Genomic DNA, 20,049 nt, shown 5'->3' on the forward strand with positions numbered 1-20,049 from the left:
TATAAGAAATTAACTGTCATTAAGCCAGAGTGTTTATGGGAAAGATATTCTTATTGGTTTGGACATATGAGAAGGTCATTCTCCTGCTACCAACCCACGTCTGTGGCTTATGTGACTGTTCTCCTGAACATGCCCCATTCCAGAGTGCATTTAGCTTTTAACAGCTCAGTACCACCTATGTAGGACTACACAGGTAACCTTAGCTATGAACGCTGTGCTTGGAAGTGCTGCTAGTATGACACTTGCTTTCTATGTGTCATATAACCAGTTGTCATGCCACTCGTGTGCAATGTTGTCTCTTTGCGCACTCAGTCATAACTATGGCTTTATGGAAGGACCAATTAAACACCCCAGTCAAACAATGTGGGTTGTCCTGTTGTTGTTCAGTGCTGGTGCACTGAAAAGAGAATTGTCCAGGAGATGAGAATAAAGTGTCTTTTTAATGATGAAGGCGGAGGCGTTTGAAGTTATGGTCCACCATGACACACGTGACCTCAGATGAGAAAGAGCAACCTTCGGATGTATCATGAGCCATGTTCTGTTATGTATCATGAGCCATGTTCTGTTATGTATCATGAGCCATGTTCTGTTATGCATCATGAGCCATGTTCTGTTATGTATCATGAGCCATGTTCTGTTATGTATCATGAGCCATGTTCTGTTATGTATTATGAGCCATGTTCTGTTATGCATCATGAGCCATGTTCTGTTATGTATCATGAGCCATGTTCTGTTATGTATCATGAGCCATGTTCTGTTATGTAACAAGCAAGTTAGCTTTTGGTGACAGATACATGTACCTTGTATCTAAATGATGGCTTACGTAGGTTATACCACCGTCTTCATTTAAAGGAGTAGTAAACTCATGAAAATGCATGTTTAGCCCTGTTTTAATGTTACTTATGATCATATAGAATGGTTTACTACTACTGAGTGTTAATGTAAGTGGACAGGAGGTCAGAGTAGACTAACGTGTCGCCTAGTAACAGCCCCGTAGTGATCTGGTCTATCTACTATCTACTATCTGCTCATCAGGGATTCCACACGCGCTTCTGTCCTCTGTCCTTTCCGCCTCCACATGTCAGCGTGATGCTGTCCTTGCCTGCTATGCTACATCATGACATTGTTTTAACCTACTCCTCTCACGTGGTAGCCAGGAAGCAGTCCGAGTGGGAAGCCTCTCTCAAACTGTGTGTGCGTGTGTGTGTGTGTGTGTGTGTGTGTGTGTGTGTGTGTGCGTGCGTGCGTGTGTGCGTGTGTGGTGGGATGGATTTGTGGGCTTGGTTGACGACACAGCCCTGGTGTGGAAACAGTAACTGTGTCATTCAGGTTTATTGTCCAGTATACAGCTCTGTCTGGTTGAGCCGCCATTACCATTGCATCAGCATCTGTCCGGTCATGGTCCACTTATTGAATCTCGCTGGCTGCCCACAGTAGCCCAGTGAAATAATGTCATTAGACTGAGGGACTCAGGGACTGGGCTATAAAAAGATCCTGGCTTCCTCATGAGGTTCACACACAAAATGGGCAGCAAAACTCTTTGCTTGTCCCTAGTCATTTTAACTACATGTTTGTGCATAAGTGCCAGAGGACACTTTGCGTGCATTTGTGCTGCAATTATGTCCTTGAAATGATATTGTTTATTTTAGTACATAGCCTGGAGTTACATTAAATATACCGTAATGCTCAGAAGGCCGAAATCAGATTAGTATTATGAGTGAAATACGTATGCATCGGTGGTTCTGTGATAGAGGAATGAGCTAATGTTCTTGATAGGCTCATTCATTTATATTCAGATTATCTTATAACGTGTAGCCTTAAGGAATGGCTATAATAGAATATTTTCAAACAGTATCAGTAATAATTCTGGCGTCTCTTCAAAGTTCCTGAAGGTTGCATACACACTTTGCACATTTGTTTCAGAGACACAATATTATTAATGGTTTTCTCCTTCACGTTACCCCAGTGGATCACTCACTGCACTGAATCTGTCAGAGTCATGCTGCAGTCACAGACCGAGCTGATAGTCTGAATCTGTTTTGACCAAATATGTTCATCTGTTAAGTCCCATACTGTATCACGCTGGCTCAGAAATCCCCTCAGGACGGATCCACTACCACCCGACATTCTTCAAGTTGCTTGGTCGATTTCGATTTTGATCAACTTAGTAGGAGGAGGATTTTTATGTAAAGATGTACATTGATTGTTAAAGGGGCAGTGTGCTATTTGTGGTCTGTCTACCGTGAACCTGAAACATAGAGACCATCATTTCACTGATCGTTCCACTAGCTGCAGTTTTTCTGCAGGCTCTCACTTGGCTATAATGGAAGTCAATGGGGCACCTGTAAATGCATTGGAAAAAATTATGATAAATTAGCTTTTCCTCAGAGGTGTGAAGGAAGTGGACAGCAGGTGCAAGTAGCCAGCACAGGTAAAATGCTCTCAGAAGAACAAATCCTGTTTAATGAGGCTCATAGATCAGGCCGTATTTCAACCTCATAGTAGAAGCAAGATATCTGCACACTGTTTTTATGCTCCCAAGGTCCCAAAGTACAATGTTTTGACCTACTGTATAAGGTCTTCGTCAGGTCAAGATCAACTTGATGTACCTGACGAAGACCTTATAGGTCAAAACGTTGTACTTTATTAAAGCACCTTGGGAGCATAAAAACAGTGTGTAGATATCCTGCTTCTACTATTTCACCATTTTTTTATCCAGCACGTGAAATAACGGGGATGTGCGTCACCATTGGACTACGAATTTCACCCTAATCCTGGGAAGTCCTGGGGCTGCCAAGGTTTGCGTATTGACAGCATGTGCTCTCAAATCCCTGTTGTTGGGAGAGGTGGACGTTGGCATGTCAACGCCTAACCCTATCTTGTAGAGGCTAGAATCCAAATGCGCCGTCCAGTGCAACAAGGAGAGACTGGACACACTGTTTAGCAGCATATGATTCACTGTTATACATTCAGTAGAAAAGCCCAAAGCTAAGCTGAACATCAATTGCAAAGTTCAAATCTTCTATAAGCAATTTGAACACAATTTTTGTTGAATGCAATATTGTTGTATATGGCTTGTTCCTGTGTACCCCCTAAACAATTTGTGCAACAGCAACTGAGATGCATTGCATGGTACAGAAATTAATCTTATTTCATGCAAGCGACCATATGAAATATCCAATGTAGAAAACTCATCCAGGTCAGTCCTTACAACCAACAACCACCTCTTGCAACCAGCTTACATCCACATACAATTTGATTGCATTAAAATAACAGTCAGATTGCATACATTTTAACTGCATGCAATCTAGTTGCTATCACAATTGCATGGAGTCGCTTTGTGTAACACAGCCGTTCTATTCTACTGGGGAAGGACAAGATCCCAGGTATAAGTGGGCAGTGGATAGGCCCCGCCCCCTGTGGTATTTATGACATTTCCTTTCCGGAGCTCAGATATGTTTGCACAGTGACGGTATGGATTACCATTCTGGAGCCATGAAAGATCTTCCTGTAATAGGCAGGGTTTTTTTTACTTTAGAGGTCAGCCCTAATTTATTCCAACTGCAAAATTTGCCACTTTCAGCGGCAGGAATATATAGATTCAGTCGATATGCTTGCCTCAGCTAGACTCTGATTATCAAAAACCTACTGTATCTTCGGAGAGTCTTTCTTTGTGACCAATAGCCATTGCTTTCCAAGTGTCTTTGTCATGGCCAGGATTTAACACAACAGCAAAACCCTGTTAGTATGGCATCCATTTTGGGGTCATTCCTGCGAGATTGATTGGCCACGCAATGTGAAATGGACTGGAAGATGGATTATGGATGGCCAGTTCTATCCTCTTTACAACAATTGCTGAGCCCATATCGCTACAATGCCTCCAAAAAGTCCAAGGGCTTAGTAACCTGTGAAGCCACGCCTCCTCCTGTTCCCCTCCACTCTGCTGTCCTCCGTCCTCTTGGACAGATCTGTGATGTCAGTGAGGCCTCCGCATGTTGGAGCAGGGGCCGGTGCTGCTGGCCCCGGGCAGGGATAAAGAGAGCAATCAGATTGGCTGGTCTTGCTTATGACTCGACAGCTTGCTGGGAGAGAGAGCAGCGCCGGAGGCCTCCACACGCTGGCTGCTGGGAGAGAGAGCAGCGCCGGAGGCCTCCACACGCTGGCTGGGAGAGAGAGCGGCGCCGGAGGCCTCCACACGCTGGCTGGGAGAGAGAGCAGCGCCGGAGGCCTCCACACGCTGGCTGGGAGAGAGAGCGGCGCCGGAGGCTCCACACGCTGGCTGCTGGGAGAGAGAGCGGCGCCGGAGGCCTCCACACGCTGGCTGCTGGGAGAGAGAGCGGCGCCGGAGGCTCCACACGCTGGCTGCTGGAGGACCAGCACAGTGCTGTCATCAGGGCATCAGTCTCTCACTCAACCAGCGCCTCCAGAGACATGGAGCTGAAAGCTGTAGAGAGGTTTGTGCGAGGGGCTAGTGTAGCATTGGGAAACATTTATACTCTGTGAGTCAAGTGTTTAAGGTAAGTCAAGGTCAGTTAAAGATTAGTCAGTGCCAAGGTCAATGTTGATGGATTGGGAGATGTCACACACATCAGCTTTATCGGGTGATAAACTGATTGGTGTGAAAATATTTGCTTTTTTCAAAGCCTTTATTTGAGGCTAATAAAATGCAATTTGCAATTCTCTTCCCAAGTTATGTACTTCACTGTACATGACAACGCAATCAAAGCACCTAAACAAATTCAGTAGTATGTCTCTATACTGTATATCATTAGGTGGTATAAAACTGTCAAATCCTTCAGGTGTGGCAGAGTAATAAACAATAACCAGCTGTGATATTAAGAGACTACTCATCTCTGTGCACACACCATGACCGCAAACAGAAGAGTGTAATTAGCCAATCATATGACAGTGCTGATTGAAACAGATGCTCCCCATGTCTGGCACCCCCCGCCAGTTCTAACCTATAGCCTGGAGTAGACCCGCACAGGAAGTGGGCGGAGACAGTGGGCTTCCTCTCCACTTTCCAGCAGAACTGATAAGCACGTAATCTGGTGCTACCCAGGGGATGATGGATACTCTATCTGCTAGCATCGAAGGGGTTCCTGGGTGTATGTTTTACTGATGCAGTGTTGGCTTGAGATGGAATTGTCATGTTTTCTGTTACCCAATTAAGTTTTGAAAATAGCTGTTCTCCTTGTATATAAGTCAAACCTTTGTCAGACAAATATATAAGTCAAACCTTTTTAAGTCCGGTTAGAAAAAGAGGAGACCGACTCCAGAAAGTCCACACTCAGAAAGACATCCCCACCCTCTATCTTAATAGATTATCCATCAGTTCATCTGCTGGCCCAGAAGCAGGCGCTGAAGCTAAGCCGGGGGACCAGGGGGTGGTTATGATTATAAAGTGCTCCGTTGGTCAGACAAATCCAATCGGGCTCTTTAACGAAACACACCAGGGGGTCTGCGAGTGATTCAACAGCCTTTGAAATAGCAGAACAGCCAGGGTTTCCTTCACCATCAGCTGTTGTGTGGAATGGGGAGAAATGTTTGTAAAAACATTGTTATCCTAATCAGAACAGTGCCCCCGGGCGTTGCACCACCACTATAGGACTCAGAGTGACTGTAATTCACAGCTAAGGGCTGCTTGAACGCTGCAGGCCAACTCAGCGCTTCACCGTGCTTTATTGAACTGGACCATGTTTTGCTTCCAGGCTCCAACTCTTGGCAGGAAGCAACCCCTTATAAGGCCGTGAAACTTCAGTAGCTCCGCTCCTCCCCTTCTCAGTCACGTGGTACACCCCCGCTCCGCCCACAGCGGCTGTGAGGTGGTGTCATACTCCTGACTCCTGAGATTTACCTGTCTAAATAAAGGTTAAATAAAAAAATGGCACGTTACCGACCCTCAGTAGAGCACCTCCTAGCTTCTCCAGAGGTGGTGTGTGTTTGAGCTGGGAGGGCGGCGTCGGTCATCGTTGTGCAGAAGCCCTGTGTGAGCAGACGTCTCTACGGCGCCCCTGTAGACCGGCCTAGACGAGCTGGATATGAATCATCTGACAGATTGGGCTCCATGGTTCCAGTGGGTGGGACTGGAGCAGGCTGAGAAACACCTGGCCTGGACGTCCGCTCTCAACACTCGCTCATCGGGAGGCACACACCACGCCACGCAACACAAACACACACCACGGTACACACACACACACACACACACACTCCTCTGGGAGCACTGGGGGACCAGGCCTCCAGCGGAGAGGGCGGCCTCACTGCAAAAACACACAGGGATGTGTGTGTGTGTATGTCTGTGTGTGTGTGTGTGTGTATGTCTGTGTGTGGGGGGGGGGGGGGTCTCTCACCACAAAGTACTCTCTTAAAACAAACTGTGTTGGATTTGGCAATGACTGACGTGAATATTTGTGAGAGATTATGACTTAGTTGATCTTTGAAGACAGTTTAGACCCATGGCTGGTCAGTGTTGTCAAACATCAGTTAAAAGTTTGAGGGAACTCTTTAAATTTCCTGAAATGGGCAGTCAAACTTTATTATTTTTGTCAGATTGTTTTGTCAGCACCCGTTCTTTTAGTTGATTAATGGCCCTAGGCATTACCCCAAGGCATCATCCATTCTCCACTTGTTGAAATGTCTGTTTGGCATTGGGGGTGGGCGCAAGTCTGGCTCTGTTTGTTCTGACAAATTCATTCAGATCAGATTCACTCATTCAGATCATTATGAGACTTAAGATAAACCCAGCATTTATCAGATTACTTTTACAGATTATCAGAAATATATCAGAAATATAAGCATATTAGTAGGATGGGTGATATGTAAGTGGTTATTATTAATAAGTAGGATGGGCGATATGTAAGTGGTTAGTATTAATATTAGTAGAATGGGTGTTTTATGTAAGTGGTTAGTATTAATATAAGTAGAATGGGTGTTTTATGTAAGTGGTCAGTAGTAATATAAGTAGAATGGGTGTTTTATGTAAGTGGTTAGTAATATAAGTAGAATGGGTGTTTTATGTAAGTGGTTAGTATTAATATTAGTAGAATGGGTGTTTTATGTAAGTGGTTAGTAGTAATATAAGTAGAATGGGTGTTTTATGTAAGTGGTCAGTAGTAATATAAGTAGAATGGGTGTTTTATGTAAGTGGTTAGTAATATAAGTAGAATGGGTGTTTTATGTAAGTGGTTAGTATTAATGTAAGTAGAATGGGTGTTTTATGTAAGTGGTTAGTAATATAAGTAGAATGGGTGTTTTATGTAAGTGGTTAGTATTAATATAAGTAGAATGGGTGTTTTATGTAAGTGGTTAGTATTAATGTAAGTAGAATGGGTGTTTTATGTAAGTGGTTAGTAGTAATATAAGTAGAATGGGTGATATGTAAGTGGTTAGTATTAATATTAGTAGGATGGGTGATATGTAAGTGGTTGGTATTAATATTAGTAGAATGGGGGTTTTATGTAAGTGGTTAGTATTAATATTAGTAGGATGGGTGATATGTAAGTGGTTAGTAGTAATATAAGTAGAATGGGTGTTTTATGTAAGTGGTTAGTATTAACGTTTGCAGCCCTCTGAAATCAGGAAAGCGGTGATGGATCAATACAAGAACAGCACCTCACAGGAGAGGCTGAATAGAATATTGATTTGAGTCATTTTACTAAAGCCATGGATGGGGAAACAAGATGACGTTGGTTTATCACGGTCTCTCCCTCAATCTGAACATACATTCCCATGTGAAAATAAGTATTTTCTTTCATTCTTTCCCCTAGAGATTAGTTTTTCTTTCTGTCCCAAAGCTAGAGTTGTTTTAGCTCAGCTGTCATCGCAGTAGTATGTCCCGTCATGTGATGCTGGAGGTGACCAGGTTCTGACCTCCCTCCCCGTCCCGGTGGTGATGACGGGTGAGGAGCCCGAGGGGCCCTGTGGTTCTGTACATTAAGCTCTCTCCTTGCCCACACTCTCCCAGACGCTGGCCCTGGCGGTGCTGCTGGGTCTGCAGAAAGGCCCCACGCCGCCGGAGGGGGGCGAGACGCCCGCTTGGCCCGGCACCATCATGCAGTCTCTCCTCGCTGCCCGTTTTGGGTTTCGTATTCACCAGCAAAAAAAAAGAAAAAAGAAATGGAACTGAATCGATCTTTAGCTGCCTGCAGACTTCCATCAGGCACCATTCAAAAAAAAAGAAGAAGAAAAAAAAAGTGCTGCTCAGCTCTGCAGCATTGTAACTGAAAACCCATCGGCCTCGTTAAATATAGCAGCCCCCCTTCCTCTCATCATCTACCGCCACTGCAGTGTGCTCAATATCTCAACACATTTTATTACACTAATGTTTAGAACACGTTTCAATCCTGGAACACAAACCCAGCTCTGGTCACAGGCAGGAAACACGGCTGCTACGGTCGCTGGGTTGCACTGGAGGTTTACATTTACAGTCTATTGCTTTTAATAGTGTGTGATGAATTTAAGATAGCAAAGCTGACTTTTGCTGATTGAATCAATTTCAGTTAATGGGGTTTGTATCGATAGGCAGGCGACATTTTAAAGGTCCTTAATAAAATCTGAAAGGTCAGTAATGACAATCTGATTTTGCCTCCTCTCTCACTGAACAATTACACCTATCTGTCAAATCGTGCAGGTTGTGTAGTAGTTGCAGTGCTGAAACGGATTGTGTTGTGGGATAGATAGAGCTCCAACTTTAGCTCCTGAAGGTTTGATAAATCCATCGTATGCATCGTACAAACAAATGTCAATCTGTCTGGGTTTTTTTTTTTATTCCTGATGTTACTGCATTTTGTTTGCTATTGGGAAAGATCTAATCTATACGCCATTTCCTCTCTGCATGCATGGAATGACAATGCAGAGTTTTGATTGATGATCTGGATCCCATTCCTGCATGGCAAATAGTTAATGGTGGCACAGCAAGCCAATAATTACATTTGGGAAACAAAAGCGATCTGTTGCATTGTCAATTATTCAGCCAGTGTCAATTGTTTACTGGGAAACGGTGGTATGGCCCCTAGAGATTAAATTGCATTTAGTTGAAAGGTAATGTCTCTCGGTGCAAGAGGTTACCTGATGGGGTCTCTGACCTATGAAATCATTGCGTCACTTCAATAATAATCTAGGAGCAAACTCAATTGTCTGTCAGGAAGGAGACACAGCCAGGGCGCTGCCCCGGAATTGAGCAGGAGCGCCGACGGCCACAGCCGGCTCCATTGGTATCCAGGTCACGATCCTCCATTGCAAATGGGGATGGAGAGGATGGAAAGACGTCAGAGCGAGGAGGGGCCGGTTCTTAAAAAGGGGGAAAAGACGTGCCGCAGTGCTCAGCTCCTCCTGGGGTAACTGGCCAGGACCAAAAACAAGGTTCAGACCAACAATTAGTATGTGAAAGCACATTCCTCCCGTCCTTGTAAGGCGTGAGCCGACGCTGGCTTCCCAGAAGAGACGTGGTCATTCTCTGGCCTTAATCACTGTCAGACCACGCCAGGAAGTACGCTTGTTTGTCACAAACACACTCTTGAGCTGGCAGATGTCTTGATTGCTCTTTGCGTATGTTCTTGCGATATAACTCATTCCCTGAAGCCTGTGACGTCTTTTGCCCCCAAGCAGCTGCGGCTGCATTTTCCAACGCATAGGACTTCTGATGCCAGGAGTGACGTCCGGATGAGGCAGGATGAGAGGGGGAAAAGTGCTTATTTAGAATTGTTTGAGTGTTCTCTAGACTGCAGACTGGGGAGTATAGATAGTGGGGTAAGGCATCGGAGACACACAGCACCGCAGTGCTTAGAGCGAGAGCTATTGATCCTCTCAGGCAAAGCCACACTGAGCAGCCAGGATGGGCAGAGGCACTGAATTTCATCTCCATGTATCAAGACTTTTTAGAAACCTCACAGGTGAGCCATGTTCTGTTGGCATGTAGATATATCACAGTTATTAAATAATTTATGTAATCATTTTAGAATGTACTACATGTACTTTTATTCAGACAAGATTTGTTGAGTGTGGATAATGAGATTGAAAGTCTGTTACAGAAGTGTTTCTCTTTGGAGAGCATGACACTGGTTTTCTCATTGGTTTCCGACACATCTGTGCTGTCTCATCGCCGTTTTAAACATGAGCATTTCGTAACTTTATTTGCACGTTTATGCAAGTTGAAGGAAATATGCATCATTGCTCAAGCTATTCTCGTGTCATTGGACTCTAAAACAACAGTATGTTTCACTTCAACTATGTTAATGATTGTCTAACAGATATTTAGTATATTTTCGACGCTGTGATCAACGTTGTGAGCGCTATGGAACACGCTGGATGGACACGCAGCACATGTAGAATATCTTTACAGAGATGACCCTGCCAACGATCGCTTTAATCAATGATGCCAGTTTGGATTTCAAACTCTTGCTACATGCACTTTGATTGCTTGGACGTTGTCTCCATTACTCGCCTTGCCAGCTCTGTATCCGCTCTGTACCGGGGAAGCTAATGGACATGTGGGTACTGTAAATATGGAATATGGATACTGTAAATCAAGGGTGGTTGTCTGCAGCCTGAGGGCACAGAGGCTGTACACTGCAGTAGCTTTGTGCTAAGTGCTGAGGGTTCAACTCAACACCCCCCGGGGGGCTTTACTGCACGCCTGTGTTCATTTCCTCTCCACTAATCGCCTGGTTTCTCCCTGCCAGCTGCCACCAGCACCACCCCTGCAGTGAAGACCTCCAGCCACGTGACCCGCTGCAGCCACAGCCAGAAGAACTACTGTGTGAACGGAGGGGAGTGCTTCACCCTGGAGGTCACCCCCGGGAGCACCAAGTTCCTCTGCAGGTACAGTAGTGGCACGGACATGCTGTCAGGTACCGATCACCCCCTCCCCTCGCTCCGCCCCTCCGGTGTCAAATCACTGTTTCCATAGTCCTGTACAGCTTAGAATTCATCTACGCTGATTGTATGATTGCTGTTTGTTTTAGACAGAAGCTCTGTCTGTGTCCTTGTGATGCATCATCATCATAAATATTTGACGATGCCAAGAACAGTCTCCTTGTCAAGCCTGGCTTTGATTCTACTATGCCCCTGGGTTGCCAGGTTTGTTTTTTGGGGGGTTTTCTGGTCCTTTACCCGGGAGTACAGATACCTGGCAACATCAGGTACTTGCCTGTCCATCAGGAAATCGGAGGAAAGCTGGAGATGTGTTTTTAAAGCCGGGGCGTGTGCTGAATGGTTTGGGTAAATCATTAAACGACCAAAAAGTCCTGAGCCAAGATTAAAGGAGTGAGAACAGCAGACATCAGAGCACTAGAAATGTACCATAAGGCCCTCCTGGGCTTTGATTCTGCATGTTGGGCAGCCACAGGGAGGTGGGATGTCTTCAAAAATGCCTCCCCAGACATTGTAACTCGGCCAAGTCTCCACGGAGGATGTGGGGGGGGGGGGTTGGAGAGCTGGCACAGGTGGAGTTCCCTTTCTCCGAGGGGGTCCTTGGCATCCTGCATTATGAATGCCTGCTCCTCACCTCACCTACAGCACAGCCCACGAGTCCACATGCTCTGCTGTCCACATTCACAATCGTCGTTCATCCGCAATTCACAAAATTCACATCTGAGACAGAAGCATGTGCATCCAGAGCAGCGGCACAGTTCACTTGTGAAAGGTGCTGTTGTTAGACATTATGAAGACAGTAAAGTAGGTTTATCCAAGAAAGAGAAGTGGATGACAATCGAGAAGACATGTTCAGAAAGTGATGAGTCACACGTCTGCCCTAGGCCCTGTTAGAATCCCCCAGTTCTCCGACTGCGTCCTGTCCTGCCACGGTGCTAGAGGAGTATGGCGATGCTGTGTAGTGATGCTGTATCGTGTCTCTCAACAGTGGGACACTTATTACACCCCCTAGTTTTATTGCTTCCCTTGCAGCAAATGCGTGACAAGGCACTGATCACTGCAGCCCAGCACAGCCCCTCCCTCTTGAGTGCCTGACACAAGGCTTGACATTGCCAGGGATACACTTTGGCCGGGGGCCATCCAATACATAAGAGAGACTCTTACCGTTCGCCGCGAGATTGAGTTTCGTCTTTAATACTTCAGTGACTAAGCACAAAAATGCTGCTGTCTCTAAGGCTTTTATTTCCTCTTAGTAAGTGGTGCAGCATGCAGTCAGCAAAGGGGAGGAATAAGAAAGAAAAGCTTTCCCTCGACCATCAGGCTGTGTCCACCAACAAGCTGTATCTAACTGAACAGCACCAAGCTTACACCTTTTTACAGAGTTTAGAGCTGGCTAGGCTACCGATGTTTTACACCTACAGTACGTTAGCAACGAGTGTTGAGTTTTTGCAGACTGCAGACTAACTAGCCAAGTGAAGATAACTAGCTAATGTTAGCTAATGCTAACATTAGCTGACTCTGCAGTTTTGCCAAAAACTGACTTGTCGTCATCAGAACAGCCTTTTACAGCCTGCACTCTAGCCCAAAAAGTACTTTATTCAACTGCAAAAAAAGCCTAGAGCTCATGGCGCTATAGCGCTGAAAAACACTTGGAACACAGCGTCTCTATAGCGTCCTAGAGCTCATTACCCGTTAATAACGAGAAAACAGCGGCAGCTCTAAAATACAGCTTGTGGACACTTGGTGGACCATTAGAGATCAAAAATACCTCTAGAAATCATCTATCCGCCAGGGGTGTCCCCCCCTGTAAGATCAAAGATGGATGACGCCCCCTGCCTTGATCATCTATAGCAAATTATACTGCAACAGATGTGCTTACTCATAGGGGCCTTCAACGGCTTTTAACTCAAATAACATCCCTGTGGTGGCCTTTTCAAAGGCCCATCAGATCTCACATATATGCGGCATTATTGGGCGTACGACCACCATGACAGTAATGGTCATGCCGCTCCTTCAAGGGTTTTGATGGCATTTTGGCAAATTCCCATTTTCTAGAATAGATCGGGGAGCCGATTGTGCCTGGAACAGTCATTGACTCCTGGAACGGTCATTAACTTCTGGTTGCGTATAAACATATATTGGCACGAGCTACATCTATCAAATCTGTCTTCCTTTTTTTCCCTCCACCTTTTCCTCTCCTCTCCATCTTTCTTTCCTCTCTCCCTCTATCCTCCCTATCTCCCTCTGCCTCTCCTCGTCTGGGAGAACGGGCTCGGGCCGGCCAGCTGCTGTGCTGGTGTACGAGGCCCAGCCCCGGCCTATCACGCCATCGCCTCTGACTGACCGGGCTTCATTCTGCCTCCTGCTCTGTCATCAGTCACCAGCTGGCCCGCTGAAAAGCTTTTGGCCAGAAATGGGCAGGTCTTGGCCCCCCAAACCCCTCATAGTAATGCCTGCTTCAGTACACAACCCCCCCCGTGTCCTTTTCAGATAAAAGCATAGCTATTTCTTCCTAAAAACTAGCAGCGAACATGTTTCTCTTCTTTAATGAGCCCACCCTCTGGTGATTTAGATTCGAATGAAAGGCCTAATTAATTTAAATGCGCCGCCACATCATAGCCATCAGGCACAGCGCGGTGCCGTCCGTGTTTCACTCGTACAGGACCTTCACTCTGAACCCGTTTACTCTTCAGTAGCTCATTGGTAATCCTCCAAGAGAGCGTCAGTGGAGAGATCATTACCAAAGGTCAATCTGACATGCCGACCGGCAGCGTTGATAGTTTTGCAAAAATGGAGGAGACAAATGAACAGGTAAGTGAATAGGTGTGCTCGTCGAGAGCGGTTGTCACCATCAGCCACTTAGATCCCATGCATCCGTGTGTATTTGTCTGTGGTGTGTGTGTTGTGTTACATCTGTGTCAGCGCTGTGCGTCTCACCCCCTCTCTGCCCCCCCCCCTCCCCCAGGTGCTTGACCGGCTACACTGGGAAACGATGTGAAGAAACTGTGCCTGTGAGAGTCATAAACCCCAAACGTATGTGCACACAACTGAACCCAACCCCACGTGTCATCTCTGGTGTTTCATCCCCATCCCAAAGCTCCAATCACTGTCTCTCCCAGAGCCAGAAGGCCAATCCATCCGTCCCGATGATTCGTTGTGGACAGGTGTGTGTGAGTGTGTGTGTGGCAGAGAGGCCTCCACATTACTAATGGAAACACCACACACTCACTAGGGCCTCTCATCTGACCGGTTGCTGAAGCCTTTTCTAAATTGATCAGAAGAGGTTGATAATCGGACAATTGTTCCTGCATACGCTGTTCTCAGCAACTGTAATCCTCTAGGTTTTCCTGGAATCATACAGTAACGCCTGAGCCAAACGTTGGTTGGGGAAAAAAACGATGGCCTGTTAGGACGCTGATTGGGACTTCTCTGGTATGTGTTCACAAACATTGCGATGAGTGATGTTTGAGGGACATACTGTTCTCCGGGGTGGGGCCCCTCTGAACACCACTGATACGCGTCGTGGGTCTCTGAAAACTCTGGTGTAAACTCACTCTCTTTCTCTCCTCTCTCTCTCTGACTCTTTGTTTCCCCTCTCAGGTGCCCAAATGAATTTACTGGTGATCGCTGCCAAAACTACGTAATGGCCAGCTTTTACAGTACGTCTATTTCCTCTTCCTGTCTGTGCTTGGATTGGAGCATGCTCAATCAGCGCTACTTCCTGTTGCTTCGTTCTCCTGTCAGGTTCTAGGCAGAGGAGGTTTTTTGTGTTTTGTGAATTATGTTCTTATGTATCCCACACCTGCTCCTCGCATGTTAAGAGTTTCTGCCTTGTTTCGTTCAGTTGTATGTTAAAGCAGTTTGAACAACGGTAGAGCAGCGGTACAGGGATGACACGCTCGGTCTGTCAGCGGTGATGTCACAGATCAATGGAACAACAACAGGAGAAAAGCAGTGAGGACAGATTCTAAAACATGTTACTTTTAGGAAACCCAAACATCCAATACTCACCTTACATCACCAGGGGTAATACTTACTGTATGGCTCATCCGTGTGGGCTTTAACTTGAAGTTTATTTTTAACACTGCTTTATAGTTATTTTGGCCCTGGAAGGCAATAACAGTTATGTGAGGTCGGGTCATAGTGGATTATGGCGGCACTATTAAACCTGAGCAGAGCCTGTTAAAGTGACCTCTTTGATGTGAGGGACAAGCCCCGAGGAAGATGAATGGCAGCCGCCCAGGCCGGAGCCCCGGGGCACTTTATCACTCTGACTCACCCACTCACCTCGCAGGCCGGTCACCTCAATTACCATGGGTTACCTGGCACAACAGAGGAAACAGCAAACAACCACACTTTCATCTCTGAGGCAGAGCAGGGAGAACACACACACACCCAGCGAGACGTAATTGTAGCTCGGAGGCGTAAGGCACAGGAACAGGGGGGAAGTCTTCCCCGAGACTGAGAGGCAGTTGGAGGAGCGCTGCCTCTCATCACCACCGCCCCGCGATGCTCTGATCTTTTCAGGGACAAACGCCCCGTCCCTGAACCAGCAGAGCTGCAGCGTGGGCGCCGTGCCAGCAGCGCAACAGGAGGCACTAATGCTGCAAACAGGGGGGAGGGAGGCGGGGGGGACGGACACAGCTCTGTCCTTGATGATCAGGAAATACACTCTCACAACGTCACGCTGGAGGACGCAGCGTTAACCCTTTAATGTCCTGCGCTCCTGTTGCCGGAACTCTGCTGTTGTTGTTGTATTTTCCCCGTTGCCGATGGGAACGGAGGGAGCTGGGAGCTGAGGTCGTAGAGGACGTGCATGAGACGGCCGCGTCAGCAGTTCAGATGAGCTGAGAAGGCCGTTATTTACCTTGTACTGACGGCGTGGGCCTGAGACCAGGGCTGCTGTAGGTCACACATAAAATTCACAAAACATTTTATTTATTACTTATTTGGGTCGATAATGTCTTTATGAGAAGAGTTATGTAGCTTGCTTCTGATTGACCTACTACGTTTCTAGTTGATCATCCTCATGGTGAAGGTGACTTTCCAACCTCACTGAAAGTGGTCATAAGACAAAAGGCAAAACCAGACTTTGTTATTGGTAAACAACTCGATGATTCACAATTTGACCTAGAAAAGAGGTTAGTATCGAATGCTTGCTGACTAGAAAATAATTTGCTGCATTGAACATGCTGTCCACGTTCTGGCTCAGATTAAACCAACCCGTCGAGAATAAAATGTTGGCAGAATTTTGCTTCACAGCAGCATTTCTGAGGCAATCTTATGAATGGTGCACCGAGCGCCTGAGCTGACAGTGTACAAGCGTCCATTTGTCATTTTGTCAAACTGAATCAATAGAGCGAACATGACAGAAAAGCACACTGCTCACTTTCACGTCATGTTTTTTATGTTGTACACATTTATTAGGTGAACAATAACTAAACTAGTACCCAATGTTCAAAGCTAACATTAATTTTTTTGCAATATAAATGTTTTTAACACCTTGTTAAAAAAAATCGACATAATGTTAACTATGATTAGGAAGTGCACAGTAGTAGTTTAAGTTGGACATCAAGGACACGTCTGTACCAACTCATTTTTTGAGTTTCTCCATTTTCAAGATTAGAACTTGATTGTAAAAATTCCCCAACGTATAAGTTAGCCCTTTTAATGACAAGTTAGTGACATTCCTGTCAACAGCACATTAGTTGATACTGTAGCTACTTCTGATATAATACTGTAGTGTTGTATTAATGTTAGTCACCAAAGATATGACATGCTATATCTATTTAAAAACATTTTGTTTCCTTTGTTGTTTATTCCTCTAAACATATTTAACAGGCATGGCTGTTGATCCGAGTTATGACAAATGAGAATTTGGTATGACAGAAATATTGACTTTGAAGATCTGCATTAGTGTGTGTTGAGAATGTAAAGTGCATGCTACCTCACAGCATGCTGAGCTGGGAGGTGTAGACATACTCTAGCGTTTATCTGAATGAACTAGTGCCCTAATCTTGCCTGATTGACCATGCGGTAGCCCAGAGAGGATCTGACATCATCATGGATAATGAAGCACTGTGATGTTTGCATGCGCATGCCTCTGCACCGAGACACTTCCTTGCAGTAGTGTATTGCGGATGGATACATTATAATGCATTCTTGTCTTAACGTCTGTATTTAATGGATTTAGGTGTTTTGATTGCTGTTAGAATTGTGGTCTTAATCATATTAGCAATTATATGACCTTAGAGCCCGGTAGAAATATTCTGTAGTTCTGAAAACATTCTGTTCACAAGTTGTTGTTTTGTAGTCAAATGATGTTTCATCTAGGGTTATGCTACATTATTTATTCAGATAGCCAGTTGTAAATGTATAAGTTCCACTGAATTGTACCTCACTATCTTCCTTAGACACTGAGTAGCCTTTTTTGCTAAGAAATACTTGAGTTCTGAATAACATCTCATCTGAAAAAAACTCTTTTTTTCTTTCTTTTTGTCATCTTTCTGCACTGGCAGAACATCTTGGGATTGAATTTATGGGTATGAATCGCTCCTTCCTCCCAGTATGAAGATGTAGGATTAGAAGCTTGAGCCTGCCCCTCCTCCACAGCCAGTCCTCACGCATATGAAGGGATCGTACAGCCATAACATTACATTACACATGACTACATTACATTACAACATTGCATATTAAAGAATTACACATTAACAATACTGGACTGAAGTTGAATGTCCTTCACAATACTAAAATGCATTGTAATGTTAGTCAAATGTCATTAAAAGTCACAGTCTTTCTATAAAGCCTCAACATTGTAGGTCTGATAGAAAGAGTGATTTATAATTTGCTGTCCTAAGCACAAGGCCTGGCGTTACACTCATCATGATTTAATTTCTCTGATATCTCCAAATCTGCCACCCCAGCGTCAGCGTGTTGATTCATAGGCCTTCACACATCAAAGACTAGGTCCTCACATCAGCACTGCCCCACATTAGACTCAACATTACCATCTGAGAGAACAGCAAACTGTTTCTCATGCAACAACACACACGAGGCGGTGGTAGTGTGGTTATGCTGTATGCTCAGATCCCTTCAGCTCTTGCTTTGCCTTTTACCTTTGCATCTCTCATCCGCTCCTCTGTTTTGGTGTTGAGCATGCCATGCTAGATCCACTGACATCCTCCCTCCCTCCCTCCCTCCCTCCTCTCTGATTTCATCTCCTTCTTTGTCTTCTGTTTCCTCCTGTCCCATCTGTGTGTCTTCAACAGCGTCCTCTGTTCCTGTTGTCTCATGGTTTCCCCTTGTTTGGTCAGAGTGATGGTCGTGTTTGTCATGTATCTTTTAAATGATGAACGCTAACTCTGAACAATTGACAGATGATTGTTTTCATTTAAAAGAATTACTGTTAGTAGCGTTGTTTGTTCACAGGATACCTACTGTAAGTGACGAACAGCCCACCCTTTCATTTTATTCAAGTAAAGCGTAAATAAATCACTGAATGTGACAAAGTGATTTCATACGTTAAATCCCTTAAAATCTCAAAGAAGACCTCCTACACACCATTCATTATTCCAGGTGTTACTGTAGGCCCAGTGAACAAACAATGTTGCACTTTGTGTAATATTTGAGCATTAACATTGTACACGGTAGTTTTTAATTTTAACTGTTTTAACTGATGAATGCCAATTTCAAACAGAAGCATCTGTTTCCTGGGTAACGTGAGCTGGTTAAATGCATCGCAGAGAGAATGTATTTCAGTCGTTGTGCTTCATCATGCTTAACGAGCCCGACCTTGAACTAACACTTGCGCGCAGTCTGCCCAGACTCAGCAGAACTGTCTCCTCAGATCAATGTATTAGATTTCCTCTACCTCAGTAACAGCCAATGTCCCACTAATTCGTTGTTACACTTTTCTGTTGCAGTGAATGTACAGTATGATAACCTGCCTCTAAACCCCTGTGTGTTCTCCGTTGGGTTCTCATGAGTAGAGGGGTGTGTATGTGTGGGTAGGTTCTCATGAGTAGAGTGGTGTGTGTGTGTGGGTAGGTTCTCATGAGTAGAGTGGTGTGTGGTGTGGTGTGTGTGTGTGTGTGTGTGTGTGTGTGTGTGTGGTGTGGTGTGTGGGTAGGCCTGCATGTTGTGGAGATTTAAGAATGCATTGTCCTCTTTTCCAGAAGCTGAGGAGCTGTATCAGAAACGTGTTTTAACAATAACAGGAATCTGCATTGCACTCCTAGTGGTTGGAATCATGTGTGTGGTTGCCTACTGCAAAACAAAGTAATTCATATTTTTATGCTAAAAATGAAATTACTTGTTGAAATAAAATAGTTTTCTAATTCATTAAAAAGACATGAACATTAATTAGACAATCACACCATCAGGTGTCAACCTATAAACATTTATCTTATGGAACATGTAGTTCCCATAGATTTTGGAGTGGTTGTAGGAGCGCTTGTCTGACGGTGCAGTGTGTCTTCTCCACACACAGGAAGCAGAGGAAGAAGCTCCACGATCGTCTGAGGCGGAGTCTGAGGAATGAGAGGAACAACATGGCCGGCGTGGCCAACGGCCCTCATATTCCTAACCCTCCCCTTGAAAACGTTCAGCTTTTCAATGTAAGTCGCTGTTTAAGGCCGGGGCCTAACGATGGCAGCTTTGCCAGCCGTCACACCGACTTCCTCGTAGCTTGTTTTCGCAGAACATCTGCTCACAGAAGTTTGATGTGAGGCGTTGCTTGTTTGCCTCTCGTTGTAGCAATACGTGTCTAAAAACCCGATGCCTGTGCAGCATGTAATCGAAAAGGAAACGGAAACGTCCTTCTCCACGAGCCAGTACACTTCATCAGCGCATCAGTCCACAACGGTGACCCACACCTCCAGCCAAAGGTAACCAGACACTTCACAGTACGGCTTTCTCCTTTCCTCCCCGTTCGTAAAAGTCGAACACTTCCAGAAAAGGATGAGTCATTGCCTTAGACAAGATACCGTGCTGGTCGATATCCCTAAGATGAAGTACCGTTATATGATATGTGCTTTTAATTTCCTTTTATGAATCATAACTATCAGAACACATCAGTATTGGGATCTTAATCAGAGCCTCCCCCTCCCCGCGCACACACACACACACGCACGCGCACACACACACACACACACACACACACACACACACACACACACACAC

The 20,049-nt window shown here is 45.2% G+C and overlaps 1 protein-coding gene across 1 annotated transcript in view; it reads left to right on the forward strand.

Annotated features, from left to right (window-relative positions):
- The window catches only part of nrg1 (neuregulin 1), a gene marked incomplete at both ends in the record, with an annotated part of 103,113 nt that overhangs the window by 80,592 nt on the left and 2,472 nt on the right, over positions 1 to 20,049 (forward strand). Inside the window, 6 exons of the mRNA XM_084442653.1 lie at positions 10,680 to 10,818; positions 14,470 to 14,528; positions 17,388 to 17,411; positions 19,044 to 19,146; positions 19,358 to 19,484; positions 19,624 to 19,754. Of these exons, the coding sequence (XP_084298779.1) occupies positions 10,680 to 10,818; positions 14,470 to 14,528; positions 17,388 to 17,411; positions 19,044 to 19,146; positions 19,358 to 19,484; positions 19,624 to 19,754 (583 nt within the window). The remainder of the gene's footprint in view (positions 1 to 10,679; positions 10,819 to 14,469; positions 14,529 to 17,387; positions 17,412 to 19,043; positions 19,147 to 19,357; positions 19,485 to 19,623; positions 19,755 to 20,049) is intronic.

The sequence above is a fragment of the Borostomias antarcticus genome, assembly GCF_949987555.1.
Source record: "Borostomias antarcticus genome assembly, chromosome: 8".
In the NCBI taxonomy this organism is placed as follows: domain Eukaryota; kingdom Metazoa; phylum Chordata; class Actinopteri; order Stomiiformes; family Stomiidae; genus Borostomias; species Borostomias antarcticus.